This window comes from Chaetodon auriga, chromosome 14, assembly GCF_051107435.1.
Source record: "Chaetodon auriga isolate fChaAug3 chromosome 14, fChaAug3.hap1, whole genome shotgun sequence".
NCBI classification, from domain to species: Eukaryota; Metazoa; Chordata; class Actinopteri; order Chaetodontiformes; family Chaetodontidae; genus Chaetodon; species Chaetodon auriga.
In genome coordinates, this window is record NC_135087.1 from 9,774,916 (window position 1) to 9,796,652 (window position 21,737).

General features: G+C 44.5%; 1 protein-coding gene across 1 annotated transcript in view; it reads left to right on the top strand.

The window, feature by feature from the left end:
- spred1 (sprouty related EVH1 domain containing 1) overlaps positions 1–21,737 on the top strand; it is a 30,052-nt gene that overhangs the window by 2,822 nt on the left and 5,493 nt on the right. The window contains exons 2-4 of the mRNA XM_076748287.1: positions 10,376–10,646; positions 15,197–15,365; positions 19,878–19,924. Coding sequence (XP_076604402.1) covers positions 10,376–10,646; positions 15,197–15,365; positions 19,878–19,924 — 487 coding nt within the window. The remainder of the gene's footprint in view (positions 1–10,375; positions 10,647–15,196; positions 15,366–19,877; positions 19,925–21,737) is intronic.

Genomic DNA, 21,737 nt, shown 5'->3' on the forward strand with positions numbered 1-21,737 from the left:
GATCATCTATGGTGTGCAAGCTACAGTAGATGCAGGGTTTGTTCCACGCTGCATGATGGCAGCAGCTAAGATGGCGAAGTGATCCAAACATTGTTGCTATGATTCCACCACCTTTCTGGCTGTTGTATGATTCATAGTAATGGAGTGAACTGAATACAGAGCGTTGCCGGAGCCATTTATTTTTGCTCAAGAGAAACACCTTTATAAGCTCTTTCTAATGACAGTTATTCATAAAAACATCTGATATTTTGCATCTTGTTAATTTTTTTTAACCATCAGGCTTGATAATCAAAATGATTTTCATGGTTGTAGGTCTGTTTCTACATTATGACGCTGTGCTCTCTTCCATTGATAAGATAAATTCAGATCTTTGATGAGTCACTTGCTAAATTTCTTTAAGAAATGGAAATTGTCAGCATGAATTCTGGTTATCTTTTAACTTGATGCTTCCATGTACATGTTTGTGCTCCTGTAGCCCACGCTGTAAACATTTGATTTGAAAATCTCCCAGAAAAATGTGTGAAGCGATAGTCCTGAAGTGGTTTCGTCTGAATGATGGGTGGTAAGCCAAGCTGGTGTACACACAGCACACCCTTTGCTGAGAACATGCTACTTGGCCTTGGTGCAGCTATGTTCTCAGGGCTGAAATGACAAGAAGGCACGTAAAGCCTTGTCAGATTTTGGTTTGCGTCCGCGCCGGGATGCGTGTTGGTGTGGAGAGCGCGGTGTGATGCAAGGCTCATGTGAATTTTTGCAGATGAGGACTACCATCGTGCTGAGAGAAGTGGGAGATTTATGAAAGTACATGCAAAGCAGCCTCTGTGCTGAATGTCACGTTTATCTAAAATATTCATCTCAACCAAGGTGGTAGTCTGCTGGGGTGCACTGTACAGCTACCTTTTGTCTGTGTACTGTAGATTCTATTTTTACTTAGTCTTTATATGTGAATCGCTTGTTCTAACATTTTACATCACAAGCTCAAGGTTTCTCTTCAGGACCATGTAGAAGGTTACAGCCTGACAGGCTTCTCTGTCCTCCCTCAATCCATACCGTAAGGAAATCAGAAATCAAGGAGCTTGTCATGTCGAGTTCAGTTCATATAGGCCTTTGTTAAAGCGAACCAAATGAATCCCTCATCCGTTTTTATCAGTGAAGGTCAGTTGCCTCTATATTCCGCTGAACGTGCACACAGTACGGCCTCATTGTTTTAGATTCCTGCAGTTCTGTGGCATTGTCTGCTGCCAGTCAGGTGATCCCTCTGCGATTCCTCCCTCTGTGTCCTCTTCCTATCTGTGTGATTGATTTGACAGCTCGGCGTTTTATCTGCCAATGTGGGTGTCGTGATCTTATCACCTGAGGGCTGTTTTGCACTCCCATTCCTGTTGCAGAGCTTTCCAAACACATTCCTCCTAAACAACCCCCATCATGTCCTGAAACGACAAAGGGAGACAGCTACTTCAGCTGTTAGGCTAGTGCTTTATGGCCTGGGTAATTGCCTATATCCTGTGGCCCTTATGTTAAGCTAAATAATTTCCTGGACTTTTTTTTTTTTTTTTATAGATGGTATTATTTGAGGTTATTGCCAGTTGTTGGATGTGACTTCCATGAACACTTAGCTTTACTAGCTGAACTAGTCCAAGCTTACAGACATATGTTACCTTTGACAAAGTCTGCTGAGCTGAACACATCTTTGGTTTTGCTTCTGTATTCTTTTGGGGAAGTGCTGCTTGTGACCACAGTGGTTTATAGAGACTAATGAAATGTGTTATTTGACAAATATACATAAGGGCCATTGTGCCTGCATTTTCCTTAACTGGTTGCTAAGCATGTTCTTACATATTGTTAGATTTAGATATACCTCTAAAATATACATATAATGTAGAATTGAAGGTGTCATTACATTGAATTCCTCTCAGGTTCTCCTTATTTGCTCGGGGTAAATGCTGAGTAATTCTAAAAGTTATTTTGCATACAGGGTATTTATGTCCGACTGGCTGCTTGTTATATTAGAAGTTGTCGTATTGTTTGCGTGATTAATGACAATGATCCTCTGTATAACCAGAGGGCTTGGGCTGTCTGTAACTGAGACAAGCCAACAGACTGAACAGGCCTTGTATAGTGGTGGACTGTTCCATTCCCATGGCCAGATTTAGGCCTGGATTCTGTATATTTTAAACCCGGGCCACTTCCCTCTTATAATTTTCATTTCCTCTTCAAGTATTTTAGGAGCAAGCATAAATGTAAATGTCAGCAGTGTATTTAGAGCACGTTTCAAACAAAAGTTCTTATTTGTAAGACAGAGACCTGGTGTGTGGACCTGAGCTGTGTATGCAGGCTGTGAAGCCTGCACTAAAAAACTTATTTCTTTTTTTTGTGTGTGTGTGTCTCCATCAAAACATCCAGATCGCAGGGCTTGTCTTTATGTCTTTGTCAAGAAGGGCCTCTGATGTTCGCAGACCATATCTCAGTGCCTCCAAGAAGTGCTTTCAGCGCTAAGTGTCTGAATTGTGGATATTGTTTTCAGTTGTGCTGCATGCGGGAGCATGAAGGCTGGGCCTTGTTGTGAGCTCTTTGCTGCAGCTGGGCTGAGATGGTTCTTTCCTGCGAGGCCACAGACATAAAAGGGCACAGATGTAAATCCTAAACCTTGTGTCTTTGGTTGAGTTTCCAAACACTTTGAAAACAGGAAGGGGTTTCTGTGTGTGCATCTGTGCACGCACACACACACACACACACACACACACACACACACACACACACACACACACACTTTTGTGTTTATTTCTCTGGGAACATTTGGCATGTGTATGTGTCTCTGGGAGAGATGGGCCCAGATCCTAGATGAGTGAATTCAAGCAAACAGCTTTATGTTATCAAATGAATGAATTAATGAGTCAAGTTTTCAAACAGGATTAAAATTGGAGGCCTGGAAGAACATATATTTTTATCTGCTGAGTAACTTTTGATCAGAGTTCGTCCTGTCTAGTGGCTATTTTTAGACTTTGGAACAGACTTTTATTGGTTGGCGAAAGTGTTTCTTGATTCCTTTAAATCTGAGAGACAGAGATTCAGCGGAAAGCGGCTTGAATGTGAATCTAATTGATTTTCAAGATGGACTAATAGGTTGGTTTCTGACGATGCTGATGATAATGATAATGTTATGTTATTCCCAACAACGGCGCATGCTGTGATGGTTTACAACTTGTCATGGCAGTTTCTCTTTACAGCCATGGGCCATCATCATGGTTTGGTGGTTTATCCTTCCCCAGTTGCTCCTGAGACGTATTGATGGTTTCTCCCACAGTTAGACGGCTGCCTTGTTCCCTCAGCTTCCTGTCTCCCCCTTGGTCTCCGAGTAACTGACGAGTAGACACTCGGGTCCCTGGGGACTACTCTTACATCAAAGAAGACCAGAGACACCGCAGCAGTCGAATTTTGTGGTTCCTCTTTTTTTTTTTTCCTTTCTTTTTTTTTTATGGCAAGCGCAAGGTTTTAATTTTCCAAATGCTTGCGGTTCAAATTAAGATCATCTCAATATGTGGATTTGATTGATGTTTGAGAATAGTTTTTTGGCATTGGATACACATATGGGATTCTTTTGATTTATAGTGCCACGGCGCAGCGGCACCTCGAACATTGTTGTTGGGGTTGCAGGCCCAATCCAGTAATAGAGGGGTTGGTTAGAAAATCAGTGTTCGAAACCCTGTCTGAGTGAAGAGTTTTGACATCCATTTGTTGGTTTAGGTCTATCTTTGATTTGGGCTACAGGCTTATTTGACCCACTAAGTGCTGCCTGTGACGGATGCTACCAGAAGTGACTATGATCGGTTAATTTGTCGTCATATTAGGCGGTATTTCTGTGAAAGGATGGTGGTGAGCTTGAAGTGTAGCTTCACTGTGTGGTGCAGCAGCAGAGTAGGCTTGTTCTGTTTTTTTTTTTTTTTTTTTTTTTCCTGAGTCAGTTGGTAGCTAAGCTGAATGTTCTTGTGAGGGAGATGACTCACCAGCAGCCTGAGGTGTTGAGAGGAGATAGGGCAAATTTCTCTTTCACTTCTCTTTCTATAGCCAACATATTAGTTTTCACTGCAGCTAATGTAGCAGGCCTGTGATGCCGGCTGCCTGTTGGTGCTTCTGAAGGCATTGTTCCTCTCATTAGTTCTGTTTTATTAATGGCTGACAGACAGCCCCTTCAAAAGTGTCTTGTTCTGGCCTTATGTCATAATTTGCACTGCATCCATGTTGGGTCATGTTGGTGTTTGTTTTGGGTATGTCTGTGCCCTTGAGTTTGCCACTGGTTATTTAGGGGATTTGAACCGTGGCTAATTGGCCAGCTAGTTTGCACCGTTCAGATTAGATGCACTGCTGGAATCGACGGTTGAGTCCCAGATTGCATGTTATTCATTTCTTCAATGAGGCGTGATCACAATGAAGGAAACTGCACCACTTTATCCGCTTACAGCTTTAGCTCCAAGTTGCCGTTTGTTACTCTAGATTTTGATCTTGGAGGGAAATATTATGCTGGATTACATTTCATAAATTCTTGTCTGCATTCAAATATTACATACTCTCCTGCTACATTATTTCTGCAGGCCTTGAACTTGTGTAGATCTTTTGGCAAGTTGATCTACATTGAATGCATCCAAGGCGTATTGCATTTTAGGCAAGGTTAAAGCTGTTGAGGAGATGTAAAAGTAGCATATTTTATCTATGATAACAGCTGGTGAAGATGGCCACACATTGTAGTAAGCATAGCGAGTGAGTCACGCAGAGTAGCTTTTCACGCCATCTTCCATTCCCCCCTCTACTTTCCTAGTGATTGCTTTCCTTTTGGAGGATAATCTATAGAATCGGATTGGGATAAGTAGCTTGTGTTTATTTTCCCAATGATATTTTAATGATTTTTCTCCCCCTCAAAAGTCTTACGAACCAAAGTGGCCTAGTGGAGCTTGACCGAGCTTGACAGCTTTCCTCCGGTTTTGATACAGGGGAGAGATGGGGAGGAAAGGGGGCGATGGAAAAAAGAGGTTTGTTTGGGGGGACTTTTCTCCCCTTTTCTGATGCTAATGAAAGGAGGAATGGTTTTCCAGCTTTTAGCTTGCAGAGTGTGTCTCCCCTGCAGCATGCTCCGCTGCCTGGACATTGTGGGAGGACAAAACTCCAGGCCCGGGATCCAATAACGTGAAATTTCAGCAGAGAAGCGGCCATTGTGTAGAGAGAGGCAGCCGGGGAGGGGTTGGGTAGAAGGGGGAGACGAAGTGGAGGAAAGGGAGGGTGACTTGGCGAGCACCCAGGGCTCAGGCCACATCCTTTCTCTCTCTCCTCTCCTCCCGCACTCCTCCTCTTCCTTCTCCTTCTTCCCTTCTTCTCACCCTTCTGTCTTTCTTTCATAACCCCCCTCCCCAATACCCCTGTCCTCGCCCCCCCACCACTCCCCTCTGGGGTGGGAAGCCCAAGGCTGAGACAGGAGCAAAGCATGATGGCATGCTGGAGCCCAGTGAGCCATGGGCCGGAGCAGCACACAAACGGCCACTTTGTCAACTTAGGAAATGGTTGTCCCAGGATCCCCCTTCTCCACCATACACTGGAGCAGCCGGCCTCGAGGCCCAGGCCTGCCTGGTCCGCACGTGCTCCCCCATCATGCCTTCTCTTCTTTTCTCTCCTCTCCTCTCCTCTTCTCCTAAGTCATGCTGTTTTGTTTGCTCGTTGTTCTCACTTTAAATAAGGTTTGAAGTAGGGAGATACTGCTAACTCTCTCATTGTCATATGCTATATTATATAAAGGCCGTAAAGGCGCATCTTTTTTATGAATTGGAAAAGGCCATATTCAAATGCGGGAGGGAGCTGTTGACTGTCACCTTGGTCTCCACCCTGTTCCCATCCACCACCGCCTCCTCCTCCCCCCACAGTCCTCCGTTACACTCTCACCCCTCCCTCCGTTTTTCTGTCCTGCTTTTGGTCGGAAATGAAGTCAGTCATCCAGCAGAATAACTTGGAATAATTTGGAATGGGGGGCTCCTTTCTCTCTATCTCTCCCTCCCCCCCTTCTCCTCCCTCTCTCCCCTACTTGCAAGCCCAGGCCAGCTGATCTGCTTCCGCTCTCAATTGTGTGTCCAGTCGACTGTGTGCTCGCAGCAAGGGGCGTGGAGGCCAGCCTTTGTCTCCACTATCCCACTCTGAACTCTCTCTCTCTCGTTCTGTGTGTGTGTGTGTGTGTGTGTGTGTGTGTGTGTGTGTGTGTATTGCGCTGAAATATCTTTTTGGACCTCTTATTGTTTTTACCGTAAGAAAGTAAAGGTTTTTATGTGAGGGAGAAGAAGAGCAGCTGATGGAAGCTTTAATTTCCCTGTTTCTCAGATTTTGTTGAATTGATCTTGTTCGCTTGATTTCTGTTGGTTGGGTTGAGTTTAGCTGATGGTCTGCAGGTTTCAGCAGTGCACTCTGGAGATTTTGATTATTGAAAATTTCACTGCAGAAATGACCAGGTCTTGTTTCAGGTATTTGTCTTGCTCTTAAAATGAGGTTAACATGGGCAGTTTAAGCTAGATGCAAAAATGCACGTATACAAAGTTCACTTAACTTCCTCTCTGGGCCCGGCCCCCCTCCCTGTGAGTGTCATGGTTGCTGGCATGTGTGTGATGGTAGGTCTGAAGGGTCAGGCCCTGGTCATTGTGCCCTGGTCATGGCTGAGCGACACCACCGCCTGCCTTCTGTTCACCCCAGGGACCCCTGCCTGATTGACAGCCCCTCCTGCACCCATCACCCGCATCCTTTATTGGGGGCCATAGAGGGGTGTAACAGCAGCAGTATTTCCCTCTTTTACTGCCTGTTATGCTGCTCAAAAATGAGTTTTTCTTCTGTTGTCGTCTCAGTTTAAGCACTACTTCTGTGGCGCTGTTAAAAGGTGTAACCAGAAAGGGTGTTGCTGGGAGGTTGCAAGGGGGAAGTGAGTTGTGGTTGTGTTGTGTCACTCTCCCACGGCTGGCTCCTGCTCAAACTTTAGGGCAGCACATGACAGAGATAAAAACTGATGTGAATATGGGTAGATGTAAGCTGCTAAGAGTTTGATCATGTTAGTAATTTGGTGAATTCTGTATGTTGTTGTCCATCTCGACTATCCGTTATTATTTGCTCATATTTAATTGATTGGCAGAATAGTTGCTTATTTTTGGATCAGTTCACTCATTAAGTGGCAGAAAAATGACAAAATTAAGTTCGAAAATGTCCTTGGAAGTGTGATGATTGTAATAGCGACTAAAGACTTCCAGTATTGTCCACTTTTGTTTGCACCATGACTGACGAGGCCTTGCTGAGACCATACAAAGACTGGCAAGGCAGCACTGCGCACAGTTCTACCTTAGATCATTGAAGGATTTGATGGGCTTTCAGTATTGGTTGCATGTACTTTGTGTGAGGAATTGTGGGACAGACAAAACAAGGAAAGATTGTCAATAATATTGAATGAATTAGTATAACATAATAATTGTTATTAGATCAGTAATATTACAAACGTGTCTTTCACCACTGACAGAAGCATGGTCAATCACCTGACTGGGATTTGAAGCAGTAATAAAAACAGAAGTAATTCTGTTGTAGCATGATGTATCATCACCTTTCAATTTGACAAGGCGAACGGTTGCTTATTTGCACATTCAGCTGTTATGTAGCAACATTAGGATTCATTTGGAGTCATATCTCTGGCTAATTGATGAATGTAAATCCATATATACCCTCCTTTTATCTCTGTTTTTGGTCTCTACCAGCTCTGTTTAAGTGGTAAATGCTTCGCTGTATTTACCAGCTAGTTGTCAGCTGATAAGGAATGTTACAGTGGGGTTTTAGAGCTTTTTTGCTGAAAAGAATGCTAAGAGAGCAGTGAGAGTGAACCAAAACAGTGAAGCTGTGGACCAGACATCGTCTGTGTCTGTGTGAAGTAGAGGTCACTGGCCCAGTAGCCTCCACCGGCCATGCCAGCATATACATCAGGTTTTGCATGGAAGTCACGGTAATGTCAGTGTGTACCTGAGATCATTTATATTTAGATCAAAGTTAACTTTATATAACAGCTGTATTTGTAAATTATGAGCATGATAAAGGTGTTGGTTAGAGTATGGCATTATAAACACATGGTGAGCAAGGCACTAGTATCCACAGCACCATGGAAAAAACGTTACCATGTGACCGTCCGACATGAAGCAGTGTGAAAGTCCACGAACAGAGCAGAAAAAAGTGACGGTCTCTATGTCTTTCACATATCCTCCGCTGTTATCTTTATGATTATCTGTCCCACAGAGTCTGTTTTATGCCACCAGTTACACCAACTGAGGGGGAGTCGGGGAGTTTGGCAGTGTGTGTATTGGCCTTTAAAAATCCACAATTGGTCAACCTCTAGTCTGAACAAACTAGAACTAGACAGAACTAAGTGTGTGCTTTTCAAAAATGCTGTCTGTGTTATTGATTGTCACCTGTATTCATCATGTTCATCAATCAAGTGTTTCCAGGTGCCAAGATATCAGAGCCTTCACACCGAGAAAAACACAGCTTCAGATTTAATGCTCCCTGGCTCTTAGATGAATTACTAAACAATAACCTGTGCGCTGAGGTTTACCAAGGGTGTGGAAGGCAGGGGGCCAAAGGTTAGCCTTATTGAGTCGGCCAAGATTCAGACAGGAGAGGCTGTGAGGGGTAGGACGCAGCCATTGTTCTTTTTAGAGCAGGAGCTACTAATTAACTGCGTAATGTATTACATGGTGAAAGTCAGTGACATTCCTCTCCCTTAATCACCGTTTTCATATTTGGCCAAAATCAGAGAAGAGATTCTTTACAAAACACTCAGGACCCTGTGACATCATCCTCATTGGTCAACCCGAACGTCGGTCAGAGAGCAATGTGTCACAGGAAGACATCCGGCAGTCACATTCTTGACTGTCTTTGCCCGTTTCTGTCAGCTCTCACATCTTCTTCAGTCTTTAATATGTTACCAGGAGTTTTTGCAAAATGCTGCCCTCAGCACACCCTGACCTTTGTCATTTCCGGTGGCCCAGTTCAGTCTGTGTTATCTAATCAGAGAAACATCTGACTCCAAGTGAAGGGACGGAGAGGCAAAGGAGGCGGGCAGGGAGAGAAACATGGCGTAAGGGACAAATAGACACAGTGCATTTGTGATGTATTTATAATAGTCTTTATCAAGCTATGAGTGTGATACAGTCTGCTGATAAACGTGGACCAATGTGGCAATGCATGCTGCGATAGTGTAGTAGAGGTTTGTTACACTGTATGGCTGTTCAGCCTTTTTCCAGTTTGTGGCTATTTGACATTTGAATGATAATGCATGTGTTTGTGTTGCTGTGTGTTTGAAAAAACCCAAAGTTTTATACATTTTTGAACACGCTGCCTCATGTCAAACCTCTGAGACTTAAAGGCTTTCATAATATAATGAATAATCCCCCCAATGTTTCATTTCTGCTTTGTTCTTGGTATGTTTTCCTTCAGTTACATGGATAATGTTATGTATGAGAGATAACCGTATCGTACCGTCATTCAAAGCCCTAAGCAGAGACCTGAGAAAAATGAGAATATAGCACCAGAATATGATTGAGAATAACAAAAGGAAGAGATTGACGTGGGCTTGAGCAGCCGTCGTGTGCTGTCAAGTTTGAAACCACCTGCTTTAGGGGAAATGTTGGAAATGAGCAGTGGCCAGAGCCTGAACTTGGCCACATGGTCAGTCACCCCCTGGCCAGGGTTAAACATAAACTGACTGCTCCACGCTTTAAAAATTGTAGCCAGTAGTCTATTATATAATGCACTAAAACCAAAATATACATTTAATCCAGAGTTGAATTGTTGACTGTGCTCCTTCACAGTCTATTTTTAGATTTGTTGCAGATTTTATGCTCACTTGTAACTAGTAATAGCGGCTGCCACCACCCAGATTTCCCCACGGTTTCATTTGTTTTATTCGATCCTGGCATCAGAGCCGTTCTGGCGTGTGGTGAACTCTTTTTAAATGTGATGTAGACATTTTAGACCTGTCTCCTGCTCGTTTTTATGTCTGTATAGTGTCTTCCTCGCTACACATTCACGACCATTTTGTGTAGGCTACATGTGCTGTGCTGAGGCTGGTTTATGCTGCGGTCCAGCTGTATTATGTGGGCTGATATTCCATGTAGGCTGTCCACTTTGGATGATGATTTTGTAATCCAAGTGATAAAAGGTCACCAGAAAAGACCCTCAAGGAAAAAAAAACCCTGATTGAGAATTTTAAATGCTGATTACTGCTGATTATACTGACTAAAAGCATTGTTTTTTCTTTTGCTCTTTCCCTCTCTTCTTATTCCTTCCACCCTCCTCGTCTTCCTCCCTTCCTCCTCCACAGTGACAGTTATGCGCGTGTGAGAGCAGTGGTCATGACTCGGGATGACTCCAGCGGTGGGTGGCTTCCCCTGGGGGGCGGAGGCCTTAGCTGTGTCACCGTCTATAAGGTCAGCCGGGCGGAGGACAGCAGCAGCACCCACAGTGGAGGCAGTGGAGGAAGCAGCAGCAACCTCAGCCCCTGTAGCCCCAGTCCTAGTCCCAGCCCCAGCCCTAGTCCCAGCCCCACTGCTGTGGAGTTCCACATCAAGGGCGAGAGGCTCAAAGACAAGTTGGTAAGCTCATTTGAATGTATTAGGTTATGCTACGCTGCATAAATTCATATTAACACAACACAAGTTCATGCCTTTACTTTCCTCTTTATTCAGTCGTTCCTTCTCTTTCCTGCACATTCAGGTGCACAAACCAGAGATGGTGCATTCTCATGGATGAGATCACCCTGAGCCCCCCTTTCCCAGACTCCCCTCTCTCTGTCTCACTCACACACACACATACACACACAGGAAGTGGTTGTTTGGCTTTCCTCCATGGCGCAGGTATCTGAAAATAGGAGCGAACTGCGTGATGCTGTGATGCATGATGATATCATCAGGGAGAAGGGCAGATTACTCAGGAGAAAAGAATGTGGGATGAGGGATGTGGGAAACGCACAAAGAGCTTGGAAGGGACCTAAAATATGGAATAGGGGCTGGAAATTCACACTCACTCTGGTTTTCCATGAGTACACAAGTATTTGCCCACCTTTTTATACAGTAAGCATTTCCTCTTTGTTGATGTGTGGTGTAAAGACTGTACATGTCAGTAAATTAAGCCAGGAAAATATGTTCCTGGTTATTCTAACAGTAAAAAAAGGTGTAACGCGCTCTGAAGTTAATATAGTTAAAATATGAGGAAAGTGGTATTTTAGACATGCTCATATTTCCCTCTGGAATATTCGTTAGCTGCTGTGTGGATTGACACACTGACTATGTCTAGTTGTTTTGGATAAATATCCAAAAAAAAAAATTAGGATTTTGTTCAAAAAGCTGTTTTCATTTGTAGTACGGCTACAGTTGACAGTTAGTTTCATTATGGATTAATCTGCCAGTCATTTCCAATTTCTCAACAGAACATGCTGAGAAATAGCCACCACAATGTTCCAGAGCCCGAGATGACGTAAACACAATGCTTGTTTGTCTGACCAAAAGTCAAAAATCCAATGATATTCAATCAACTGTAAGGCAAAGAAAAGCAACACATCCTCACATTCGAAAAGCTGGAGCCAGCAAACTAATTAATCAACTGCTATAAGGCTTCATTCAACTGCGGCGCTTCACTTTATAAGAGATGTGTATATGAGCAAAAAGACAATACAGCGTCATGTACAACACGCACACATACAGACGCGTCACCTTCAAAGCGCGGGGTCATTTTGTTCTGTAGTTTTAATCCTTATGGCTTTTGCTGTACGTGCTGTAAAGCTCATGACCTTCTTGTCACAGACTCATTCTGTGTTGTAGATGTGAAACAGATCCTGTAGATGCACTGGGATAATCCTGGTCTGTGGTAATGAGAGTGTAAATCTGAGCGTCTGTCAGATGTCAGGGGACCGAGGAGGCCACCATGATGCACAGAATCTGGCGGCTCCTGACGATCAGTCATCAGAGGCTTGTTACAGCGGGACGTCTAAATCACCTTTTTTTAATCTTCTTTGACTGAACACATTTTATGTGTGTTTTGTGTTTACAGCGTGTTTGTGTTTTGTACGTTGCTATCCAGGCATGTGTGTGTGTGTGTGTGTGTGTGTGTGGCACAGGAAAGGGTGTGACGGGAATGCTGTTGTTCAGACAGGGTACAGACATGGCTCAGAGACCCCAGCAACTCTGCTGGGATGTGGTAAAACACCCCTATCACCGTCAGAGTCTACCCCCAGCCACCACAACAAACACCCAGCCATATGTAGGTCTGTCGGGATGCCACCCAGTGCCACGCCGTCGGCGTCAACCACAGCGCTACCGACAGTCTGAGGGCACCAGAAGAGGAGAGGCGGAGTGATGAGTCCATGAAAACAACAGCGACAGAAAAAAACACATAAGAATATGTTAGTCAGAGTCAGGAATAATGCAGGGCCATATCAGTACTTGTTACCACAGTGTTGTCTAAAACAGCACCGTTTTGATTTCAGAGGTAAATGAAAGACCATAATTATGTTGTATGAGTGATTTTGAAAATAGAAAAAAGAAGTCCGGGGAAGAGCTTCTGAGTGTCTGAGGCTGTTTGGTCTGATTTGTTATGTCTGAAACACAGAAAAGGAGAGTACAGTTCAGTGTTTTAGATGCCTTTCATTGTCATCTTAAAGGATATAATTCCAGTTTTAATTCAGCCGGAAACTGACAGAACAGCAACCTGGTAGGAACCTGAGCTCGACGGAGGGAAAACAGATTAGAGACGCAGTTATTTTGAAATCACAAAGGCACGATTTTGGCTGCTAGAAACGAGGTGATTGGGGTGCATAAGATATGAGATGAATCAGGGAAAGAAATGTGTGTAGTCAAAGAGCAGGAAACAGAGGTGGAGCCAGATAGACGGGAGACGGAAGAGGTGGAGGGGATCTGTCTATAAGCGCAGTGATGCGGCACAGAGTGTACTGGTGATGACTCAGCTGGCTCTCCATATAGCTACCAATCACTCTCCTCCTTACCCCCCTTCTCTCTCTGTCTCCCCCCTTCACTCTGATTCTCTGACTCTCTTTAAAACTACAGCTCTAATTGGTTGATGATTACTAACCATACTGGCTCTCGGATTATGACAGATCTCTCGTTTTTGCTCTCACCTCGCTTCCTGTCGTCCGTAGTCTGTGACTTCCTGATTGATACAGCTGGGAATGCGGTGGAGTCCGAGCTGACTCTGAAAAGCTTTGCCATTGGGCGAGGGCCCTGTCGATACAGTCTCTACTGTTAACCTTGTCATGTGATTGTTTTGACTTGCAAGCAAAATATGGTTTATTAGCTGTAACTCGTGCTTGAAGGGAGAATGTGTATCAGTTGCAACCAATGCCTTAAACTCAGTGTGTAAATATTAATGCACACCATCTTTTTATGCTATATCTACATGTTTGATGCACTAATTTGTTGCAAATTACATTATACGCTCAAAACAAACACAATTTTATTCCAAGACAATTCAGATTATAATATATCCTTTTATTTCAAGCATTGTTATTGAAATGTCTTGAAATGATTATCAGGTTGTGGAATAATTATAATTCTGATGGCAAAGGCTGTGTGTGTAGATAATAGGCTGATTTCTCCCTCTTGGTTTCTTGCCTGCATGTAAACATCTCTCTCCCTCTCATCCACTTCCCCCCCATTTCCGCTCTCACGCTATCTCTACTCTCTGCACGTCTTACCTCCGTCTGTCTCTGTGTCCGTTCCTCGCCTCCTCTAAGATCTCTAGCCTCCATTCTGCTTCTATCTCTTTTGTGAACCTAAGTCAGGGTGGCTCCTCCTCTCTTTTCTCGGAGCGCAGTGTGGAATGCGGTGTTAAGTATCGTCCTTCCATGCAACTGTGATACTTCCTCCTCTGTCGGCCTCGCTGTGCGCTCACCTTACCTGCTCCGGCTCCATTCAGTCTCGCCTCCACAATCAGCCCTAGAGGCACAGCGGACCCCCCCCCCCCCACCCCACCTACCCCACCCCTTCCTTGCCACCCCATCCTCCTCACATCCATCCCTCTCATCCACTGGCTCTGAGTAAACACACAGGCTTAACCTTTGCCCTCTTTTACTCAGGGAGGCATGCATGCAGTTGTGACACAAGGACAGATATTGTTAGACACATCTTCCACATGCATAAAAACGATGTTGCGGTACACTTGCAAAAGAGCGTAAAAAAGCAGCTCTCAGTCAGACATTCAGAATGAAATGTAGACCTGTGTGCACCCTCTCTGACACACATATCACATATCATCAACCTCTCACACAGCTGCCACGTATCAGCCTCTTTAAGTGTGCGTGTTGACTGTTGTCCGGTTCCACGGCGAACCGTGCCATCTGCTTTCAGTTGTCGAGTGTTGGTTTGTGACCGTTGTCCCCGGACGAGGCATTTGCGCCGCGAAGATGCACAGGACAGCACACGGGTCGTCGAGGTTTTCATCACGCCGGCTCCTGTGCTCACGCATTCTCTCGCCACGCGCACGCTCACGCATTCACACCCCATTAAGCCACCCCTTGTGCACGACGGTAAAAAAGCCTCAAAGACTGTAATGGCCGTCTCTCATTTCATTTAATCTGCCTAGAGGAAGGCCGGGAGGCGGCCCAGTAGCCCTGATTAATAATAGGCTTTGGAAACACAGTCTCTCTGCCACACACTTGGCTTGCATGGCTCCAAAACATACTCAACCTCCCCTTCTTCTGCCACCACCGCTGCTCTCCAACTTTATCATCAACTGTAATGAAAACCCCACCATTTAGAATGTGTTTTACAAATTATCCAAAGACGTACGTTAAATTATTGGGTTTAGGATGATTTTTTTTTTTTTGGTTTCTATTTTAGAAACTCTGGAGTTACGTGGTTCCAGATGCAGGCCCCTGCTCTCAATCTTTTTCTCTCTTTTCTCTTCCTCGCGGTGCTGTGGAATGATTGAAAGTGACACATTTAAATAGCTTAGGGTGAGGAGTAAGATGAAGGATTTACATGCGTGTTACCCAGTGAGTTTCCTCATCAAGCCTTTAAATGATGCTTCCAGTTTTCATACTAACAACTTAAGCTTGACCGAATGTAATCACAGTGTTGTTGAGTGCTAATGTGCCTTGCTTCACCATGAAACTGTGTGTGTGTGTCGTCAGGTGGTTCTGGAGTGTGTCCTGCAGAAAGACTTAGTATACAACAAGGTCAACCCCATCTTCCACCACTGGAGGATCAACGACAAGAAGTTCGGCCTGACCTTCCAGAGCCCCGCTGACGCCCGTGCCTTTGACCGGGGCATACGTCGGGCCATTGAGGACATCAACCAAGGTGGGTGTATGTGTTGGCGGGTAGTTAATGGTGCCTGCATGTGTGTGTTTTTGGAGTTTAGAACCCTATCAGCAAAACACCAGATTTGTTTGGAATTCCCTCTAAGAGGTCGCACTATACTGTGTATGTTGGCAGCCATCCAGTATGTGTAAAATAATACGGGTGTATGTGTATGAACATGCCATGCATTCTGTTAGCGGGTATCTACAGCCTGTGTTCCTGCCTGCCTGTGTGTCATTGGCTTTGTAATGGCTGACCTAGCATCTGTTCTAGGAGAGATGCATAGCGTTGATTAGCGTTGATGACTTCCCCCCACTGCTACCTGCTCACTCACCCAAGCATTACCCCTCCTGCGTTATCTTATCAGCGCCAGCTGCCCAGATAAACTCTCCGCTTCCTGTAGAGACTGGCAAGGCAATGCTGTACCCAGACAGTGGGTGATATAGGACAGGGGAGGGGGGTTGTTAAGAAAGAGGTAGGGCAGGAGTTGGGACACATAGGAGTGGCAACCTGAGATAGGGGCAGCGCTCTAGTCTCAAGAAACTTGACCAGGTTGGGCTTTTGTGCTGTGTAGACTTGGTAAGTAAGTTTGAGGACTGGCTAGTCCAGTCTTAAAAAAAAAGGGTTTGTTGTGTCTTTGTTCAGTGTGGCATTCATACACTTTTTTTCAAAGTTAAACTAGATACTACACTTTGGCGGAGTTGAGTGTCTTGAGTTCAGTTCGCAGCTCTGGGTCCTGATAAGCATTATTTTTCAGTACAGTGCCAGAGGTAGCAAAGTCATCCAATTAGCAGGAGAATTGCCAGCTCAGCAATCTGCCACCCAGCCGCAGCCTGTTACACAAGACGCTGGCTGGCTGGCTGGGGAACTATAATCTCCTTTACTCTCTAGACCTGGGAACCCTGGGGAGCATAGAGGAGGTATAGGAGAGCATATCGTAAAAGGCTTATCACTGCGAGGCATCGGCCGCTACTTGCCCACAAGCGTTTATCTGAGATTTGCACTTCCTGGGCACAAGTCCACACATAGTCTAGGTAAAAGGTAATCATGGGCAACAGCTGGAAGGCTGGCCTTGCAATTAGCTCTGCCTGTGAATTTTAGCTGTAGATGGAAAATGAGGAGGCTTTTTAACTGGATTTCATATATTAGTCGACTGACAGAAAATTAATCAGTGTTTCAATAGTATATTATTTATGAAGAACTGTCAAAATTGGCCAAAATAACGTTTGATTATTCCTCCTGAAAAAACCCCCCCACATAGGATCAACCATTAGAGTATGTTTTTGCGTCCAAGTAACTAATGGAGGTAACAATTTTTATTTTTATTATTATTTATTTACTATTTATATTTAATTGGTCCAGTATCGAGTGACAGTGCTGCAGCCCATGTAATACCTATGACCGTTTGTGCACCGTCAATGTACGTCCACTAAAAGTGTTTGTTTTTGCCACTGACAGGCTCAGATTGTTATTCTGAGTGTCTGACAACGTTATGGAAGGGATCCCTACAGAGATAGACCTTTTTTGTTAAAGAGTGAGATCCTTTTTGTTTAACCAGAAACAACTGCTATGTTGCTCTCGCCAAAGCCACCAGACTCCATTTACAGAAACAGTCATTTTAGCATCATAAAACACACTTCATTCAAACTCCACAGAAACAAAATAAAACTCACCAAAACCGTCTTGGTTTGTCTTTCACTGTTCCAACCATCACCACCAAGTCTGCTTTGGTCGAAATAAACTCTTAATTCACCAAAGAGGAGCAAGAGAGCGAGTGGACATCAGAGAAGCAGCAGATACCAGCGTGTAGAGCCATAGTATATTCACATCTAAGTCGGACTTTAGCAGACTTTCCCAGTGAAAAAACAGTGATGGCCGGACAACATAAACTCTGGTTGTGTGACCCTTGTCCGTCATGCAGTGCATTCAGTGCAGCGGCGCAGGTCCGTGCAAGAGGAGCCACCATGTTAGTACTATTTTGTTTTCACGATGGAGTATTAATTTTAGCAATTAAATGTCTTTATTTGTTTGTTTGTTGTTTACAATTATTTTATATATTGGAATTGAGAATATTCGTCGACAGCCCTATAGCACACTGACTGTGACTGGATTTCGGGGTGTCTGTCGAAGTCTCCCTGGACTCTTGGAAGCTGTACAGTTTCTGCGTGCTTGTAAACGCTTCAACTCTTTCCTGTGCATGTCAGCTAGAGCAGCTGATGGAGACTTTCTTCTCCCCAGTGCCTCTCTCTCCCTCTCCCTCTCTCCTTCCCTCGCTGTCCTCTCCTGCCTCTGCTCTCCTTTCTCTCCTGGCATCTTCTGTATTCTGCCAGTGTTGTGTAATGCCTCTCTTCAGCTCAGGCAGGCAGGTTCTTCTGTATTCCTGTTGCATCGTTCTGCTGCTGGACTGCTGCGTGAATGTGTGTGGGGAGAGAAGAGGCAGAGAGAGAATATGTTTTGCCCGTGTGTATGTGTGCGCACGTGTGTGTACCAGTCTTGCAGTCCTCTGTTGCCATGGCAACGCCGGGCACATGGCTCAGGCAGCTTCGCAGCCCAGCACCGCCAGAGTCGTGCTGCAGGAAGCCTCTTTCTCTCTGTAGTGGAGAAATGCGCACACACACACACACACACACCTTTCTCCGTGTGATTCAGACAGACAGACTGATGGACTGACTCAAGCCCAGTGAATTCTTCTGGCCTCTCTGTGGCAGAGACGGCACTGTTGCTGCATTTCCTCCCTGAATACAGACAGACTGACTGATGCCTCACAGCTTCAAATGAGGCCTCAGTGATCCTCATTAAGTGAGCCTAAGTTTTAAAAAGAACCTCTTGATGCCCCAGGTACAAACAGTTTCCCCTTCATCCCAGTGGAAATGGGTTAATCCCTGTTTTCCCTAACATTGCCGAGACAGTGGCCCCAACCATTTTCCCTTCTATTAAGTTTCTTTAAGAGTGTTTTCTTTTATAATGAATATTCTGGCTGCTGTTGCCGCTCGAATATCAAGTGCCAGGTTTGTTTTCATGAGACGTGCACTAGCGTTGTGTGTAAAAATACAATACAAGTCTGAATATCAGTCTTGTAAAGTAATATTATAGTAAACAGTACGATATTTTAATCTTAATCATACAGCTGGAATCGCATGGGTATAACACGTCATGTCCCTTTAAAACACCATTTAGCAGTTGAGCCTGCTGTCCAACTTGCAGCACATCTCAAAACAGATCTGGGGCCAGACATGTCATAATAACTGAGTTCTTAGCATGCTGCATGTATAAATTCTGTGTTTATCATGAACACTTGCATTGCAAAACAGACCGTATCAGAAAACCTTTAATTTGCACAAGTAATAAGACCAAGAATGCAGAATTGAAACAAAGAACATCAGCTCACAAGTCACACATAAAGCTAGGTATGACATCATGGTGTCATTTGAGTCAGTGATTATCTTGAAAGCCGTTTGACACCAGTTGTTCACTCCTTTTATTTGCCAGACTTTGACTGCAGTATGTCATGCTTTGCTTATGAAATGCTACACTTTGAACTCCCACAGTGAAGTGTGGTGCTTTCGCATTGGCACATATGAACACAATTACAATTTACAGCAGAATGTGATACAGTATTTAAATAGAGCTTGTGGGTAGTTTTATTTTATAAAGGGCAGTAATACTACAATATTGCCAATATAACAATATTATCTATGTAACAGCGGCGCTCTCAATCGGAAAAACGTCTTCCTGCTTGAGTGGAAAAAGGGTTTAACAAAACAGCACTTTGTGCTAAAATATCAGTAACATTAGTGTCCTTCCTCGGGTTACGCCATCCACCATTTCATTCTCTGTTGTAATGAAAAGCTGTAACATGGTCGGCCCAATACCTGAAACATAAGCTCAGGCTCCAGCATCAGCAGACGAGGTGTTTTGGATGCGGAAATGGCACATGGCGCTTTAGCATAGGTTGGGGTTACATTATTCTAGGCATGCATATTTCATTAACTTCTGTGTGCCCCACTGACACAAAGCAGCTTTCATTTCCCCATTAGGCTACAGTCAAGAGGAAAGCAGAAGTCTCTTCTTATTCTGGCCTGATGAAAATCAGCAGCGAAAATCTGTTGGCTCAGACGTGCGTTGTGGAGAAGATGTCATCCTTTGAGAGTGAAATGGTTTTTGATAAATACAGTTCGATTACACATATTCTTACAAACGTAGCTACAGTTTGAAAATGGGACGAGGAAGTCGGCACGTCTGGTGCAAGACTTCACTGGTGTTCCATGAGGTTTCGCCCCCCAGTGGTAAAGTTATAAAAACTAGTCTTTCCTCCTGTTAGTCACTCAAATTAAGCTATCCAAGACACTATGTGTGAGGAGGTTTTAATGCCGTAGATAATGACCATGTACTGTTTTAAGCTTTTAGTCACTTATTTAACTGCAGCAGTGCCTGTATTGGTTTGAGTGTATAAAATGATCTAGTCAGGCCTCTGATCTGTTTCCCGTCTGGGTTCTTTGTTCTCTCTTTCAGGTTGTCGGTCGTTTGGGGAAGGGGACACTCCTGAGGATGGACTACCGGTGAGTGAGATTAAAGCTGAGAAAAAAAGTGTTTGTGTATGTGCAGATGAGTCCATGTTCATGTTTTCTTGACTTGGAGGAGTCTAGTTTCTCTGTTTGAGTGTGTTGGACCAAATTTATTCAGGCTAACAGCATTTTTTTTTTTTGTCAGAAAATGCATTACACTTTGAAACATGAACAAAAAAACTAAACATTAAACATGAGGATTCATTTTTAATGATGTGATTTTTAATGATGTGTCTTCGTGTCATGGAGTGGGAAATGGATGATTATAATGTTGAAGCGCACCTGGTGTAGGTTTTTGTGAAATTAGATTCATCACTCGGCTCTCCCGCGCGATTAAAGAGGAGGCAGGTCACAGCTAGAACCTGAGCCATATGTTTGAGCCCTGATGCGTCCCACCCAGGTGCTGACACCTGCCTTTGTTTTCTAACAGTTGTTCTTGAAGATTTACAGGTGTTTAACTAGTGCCAGCCAGACCCTGAGGTGAAGCTGGGTGTTGGCCAGCAAATGTGTTAGAGCAGGCTCGGCTGTCTCTATCAATCTAACTTGGTTGCTGTCAGTCTTGTTGCAATTGATGCCGATATAATAAGTATTGCCTCAGGAGCTGGTTGTTCAAAGGCAGTCGTGGTGAAAATGCTTTGTGACTGCAGTGGTCTCCAAACTGGATGTGTTGCTTCATGAGCTGGGCCTCTTTTTGTTGACAGGTTGAGAACTGTTAAGGTGCGTTATGTTAAGAAATGTATATGTTTGCCCTGTTCCTGGCATGTGGCGCTCTATTGGCTGCTGACGTGTGGTTAAGAATGCCGTCGTCTGTTCAGCAGAGAAAGGCAGCAGGTCTATAGTTCACGTCTACACACCCATGTTGATTTGTTTTAGATATCAGGCTGTTACAGGAACGCCGGTCACCTGTTCTACTTCTGATTGCGAAGTAGGTGAAAAGACACCTTTGTGGGCGTGAAGGGCCGTTCTTGCAATGCACACTTACACTGAGTGACAAGAAATGCAGAAACCTCAGACAACAGTCCTGCACTAGGTGCTACCTTTGTGAAACATGTTATTAATTACTGTTGACACAGTGCCAGAGAGGTGTTGATTCAACTCTGGTCATTTTTTACACTGTAGTTTATGGTGCACACAAAGGCACAGCTTCAAAACATACTTAAGAATTGAGTCAGCACACAAATAACTCAAATAGTAGCCTCGACAAGAATTAATGTCAGGGCCGCTGTATTGCATTGCATTGTGTTTGTAGTTTTTGCTGACTATTGAGACTGCCCCACCAGATCTTTGACACTACCCGGCGCCTCCTAAGAGTTGTTAGCTGTGCGTTGTCAGAGTCAAGTCATCACCTTTGACCTGCCCTGGTATCTTACATCCTGTGCATCGTGGGCGAGAGGAGCAGTGAAGGAGGGAGAGCTGCGTTCCTGTTCCTGTGGCGAAGTTCCTCTTTAAGGAATCAGCCTGAACATACAGGAAATCCAATGGCACCACTGTTGCTAGGCAGCAGGAGGGGGGTAGAAGGGGGTGTTCACAAGGTTCAGTGAGTGAGCCACCGAGGGTGTCACCATGGTGATTTGGCATCCGAATGTTGCGGTCGGAGACCTGGGCTACAGAGAAGGAGAAGTGAACCAGCGGCAAGTGCTGCAGCCAAGGAACTAGCAAATACCAGCACACAACAAGGCGCGATATTAGCCGCGTTGCTCTGTGCTCCATTCTAAAGTCACACCACTGTCCGCACAGATAACCTCCCCTATGTTCTGGCCTTTCGCTTGTGTTATTGACGGGCCCCCCCCTGTAGAAGCAGGAGATG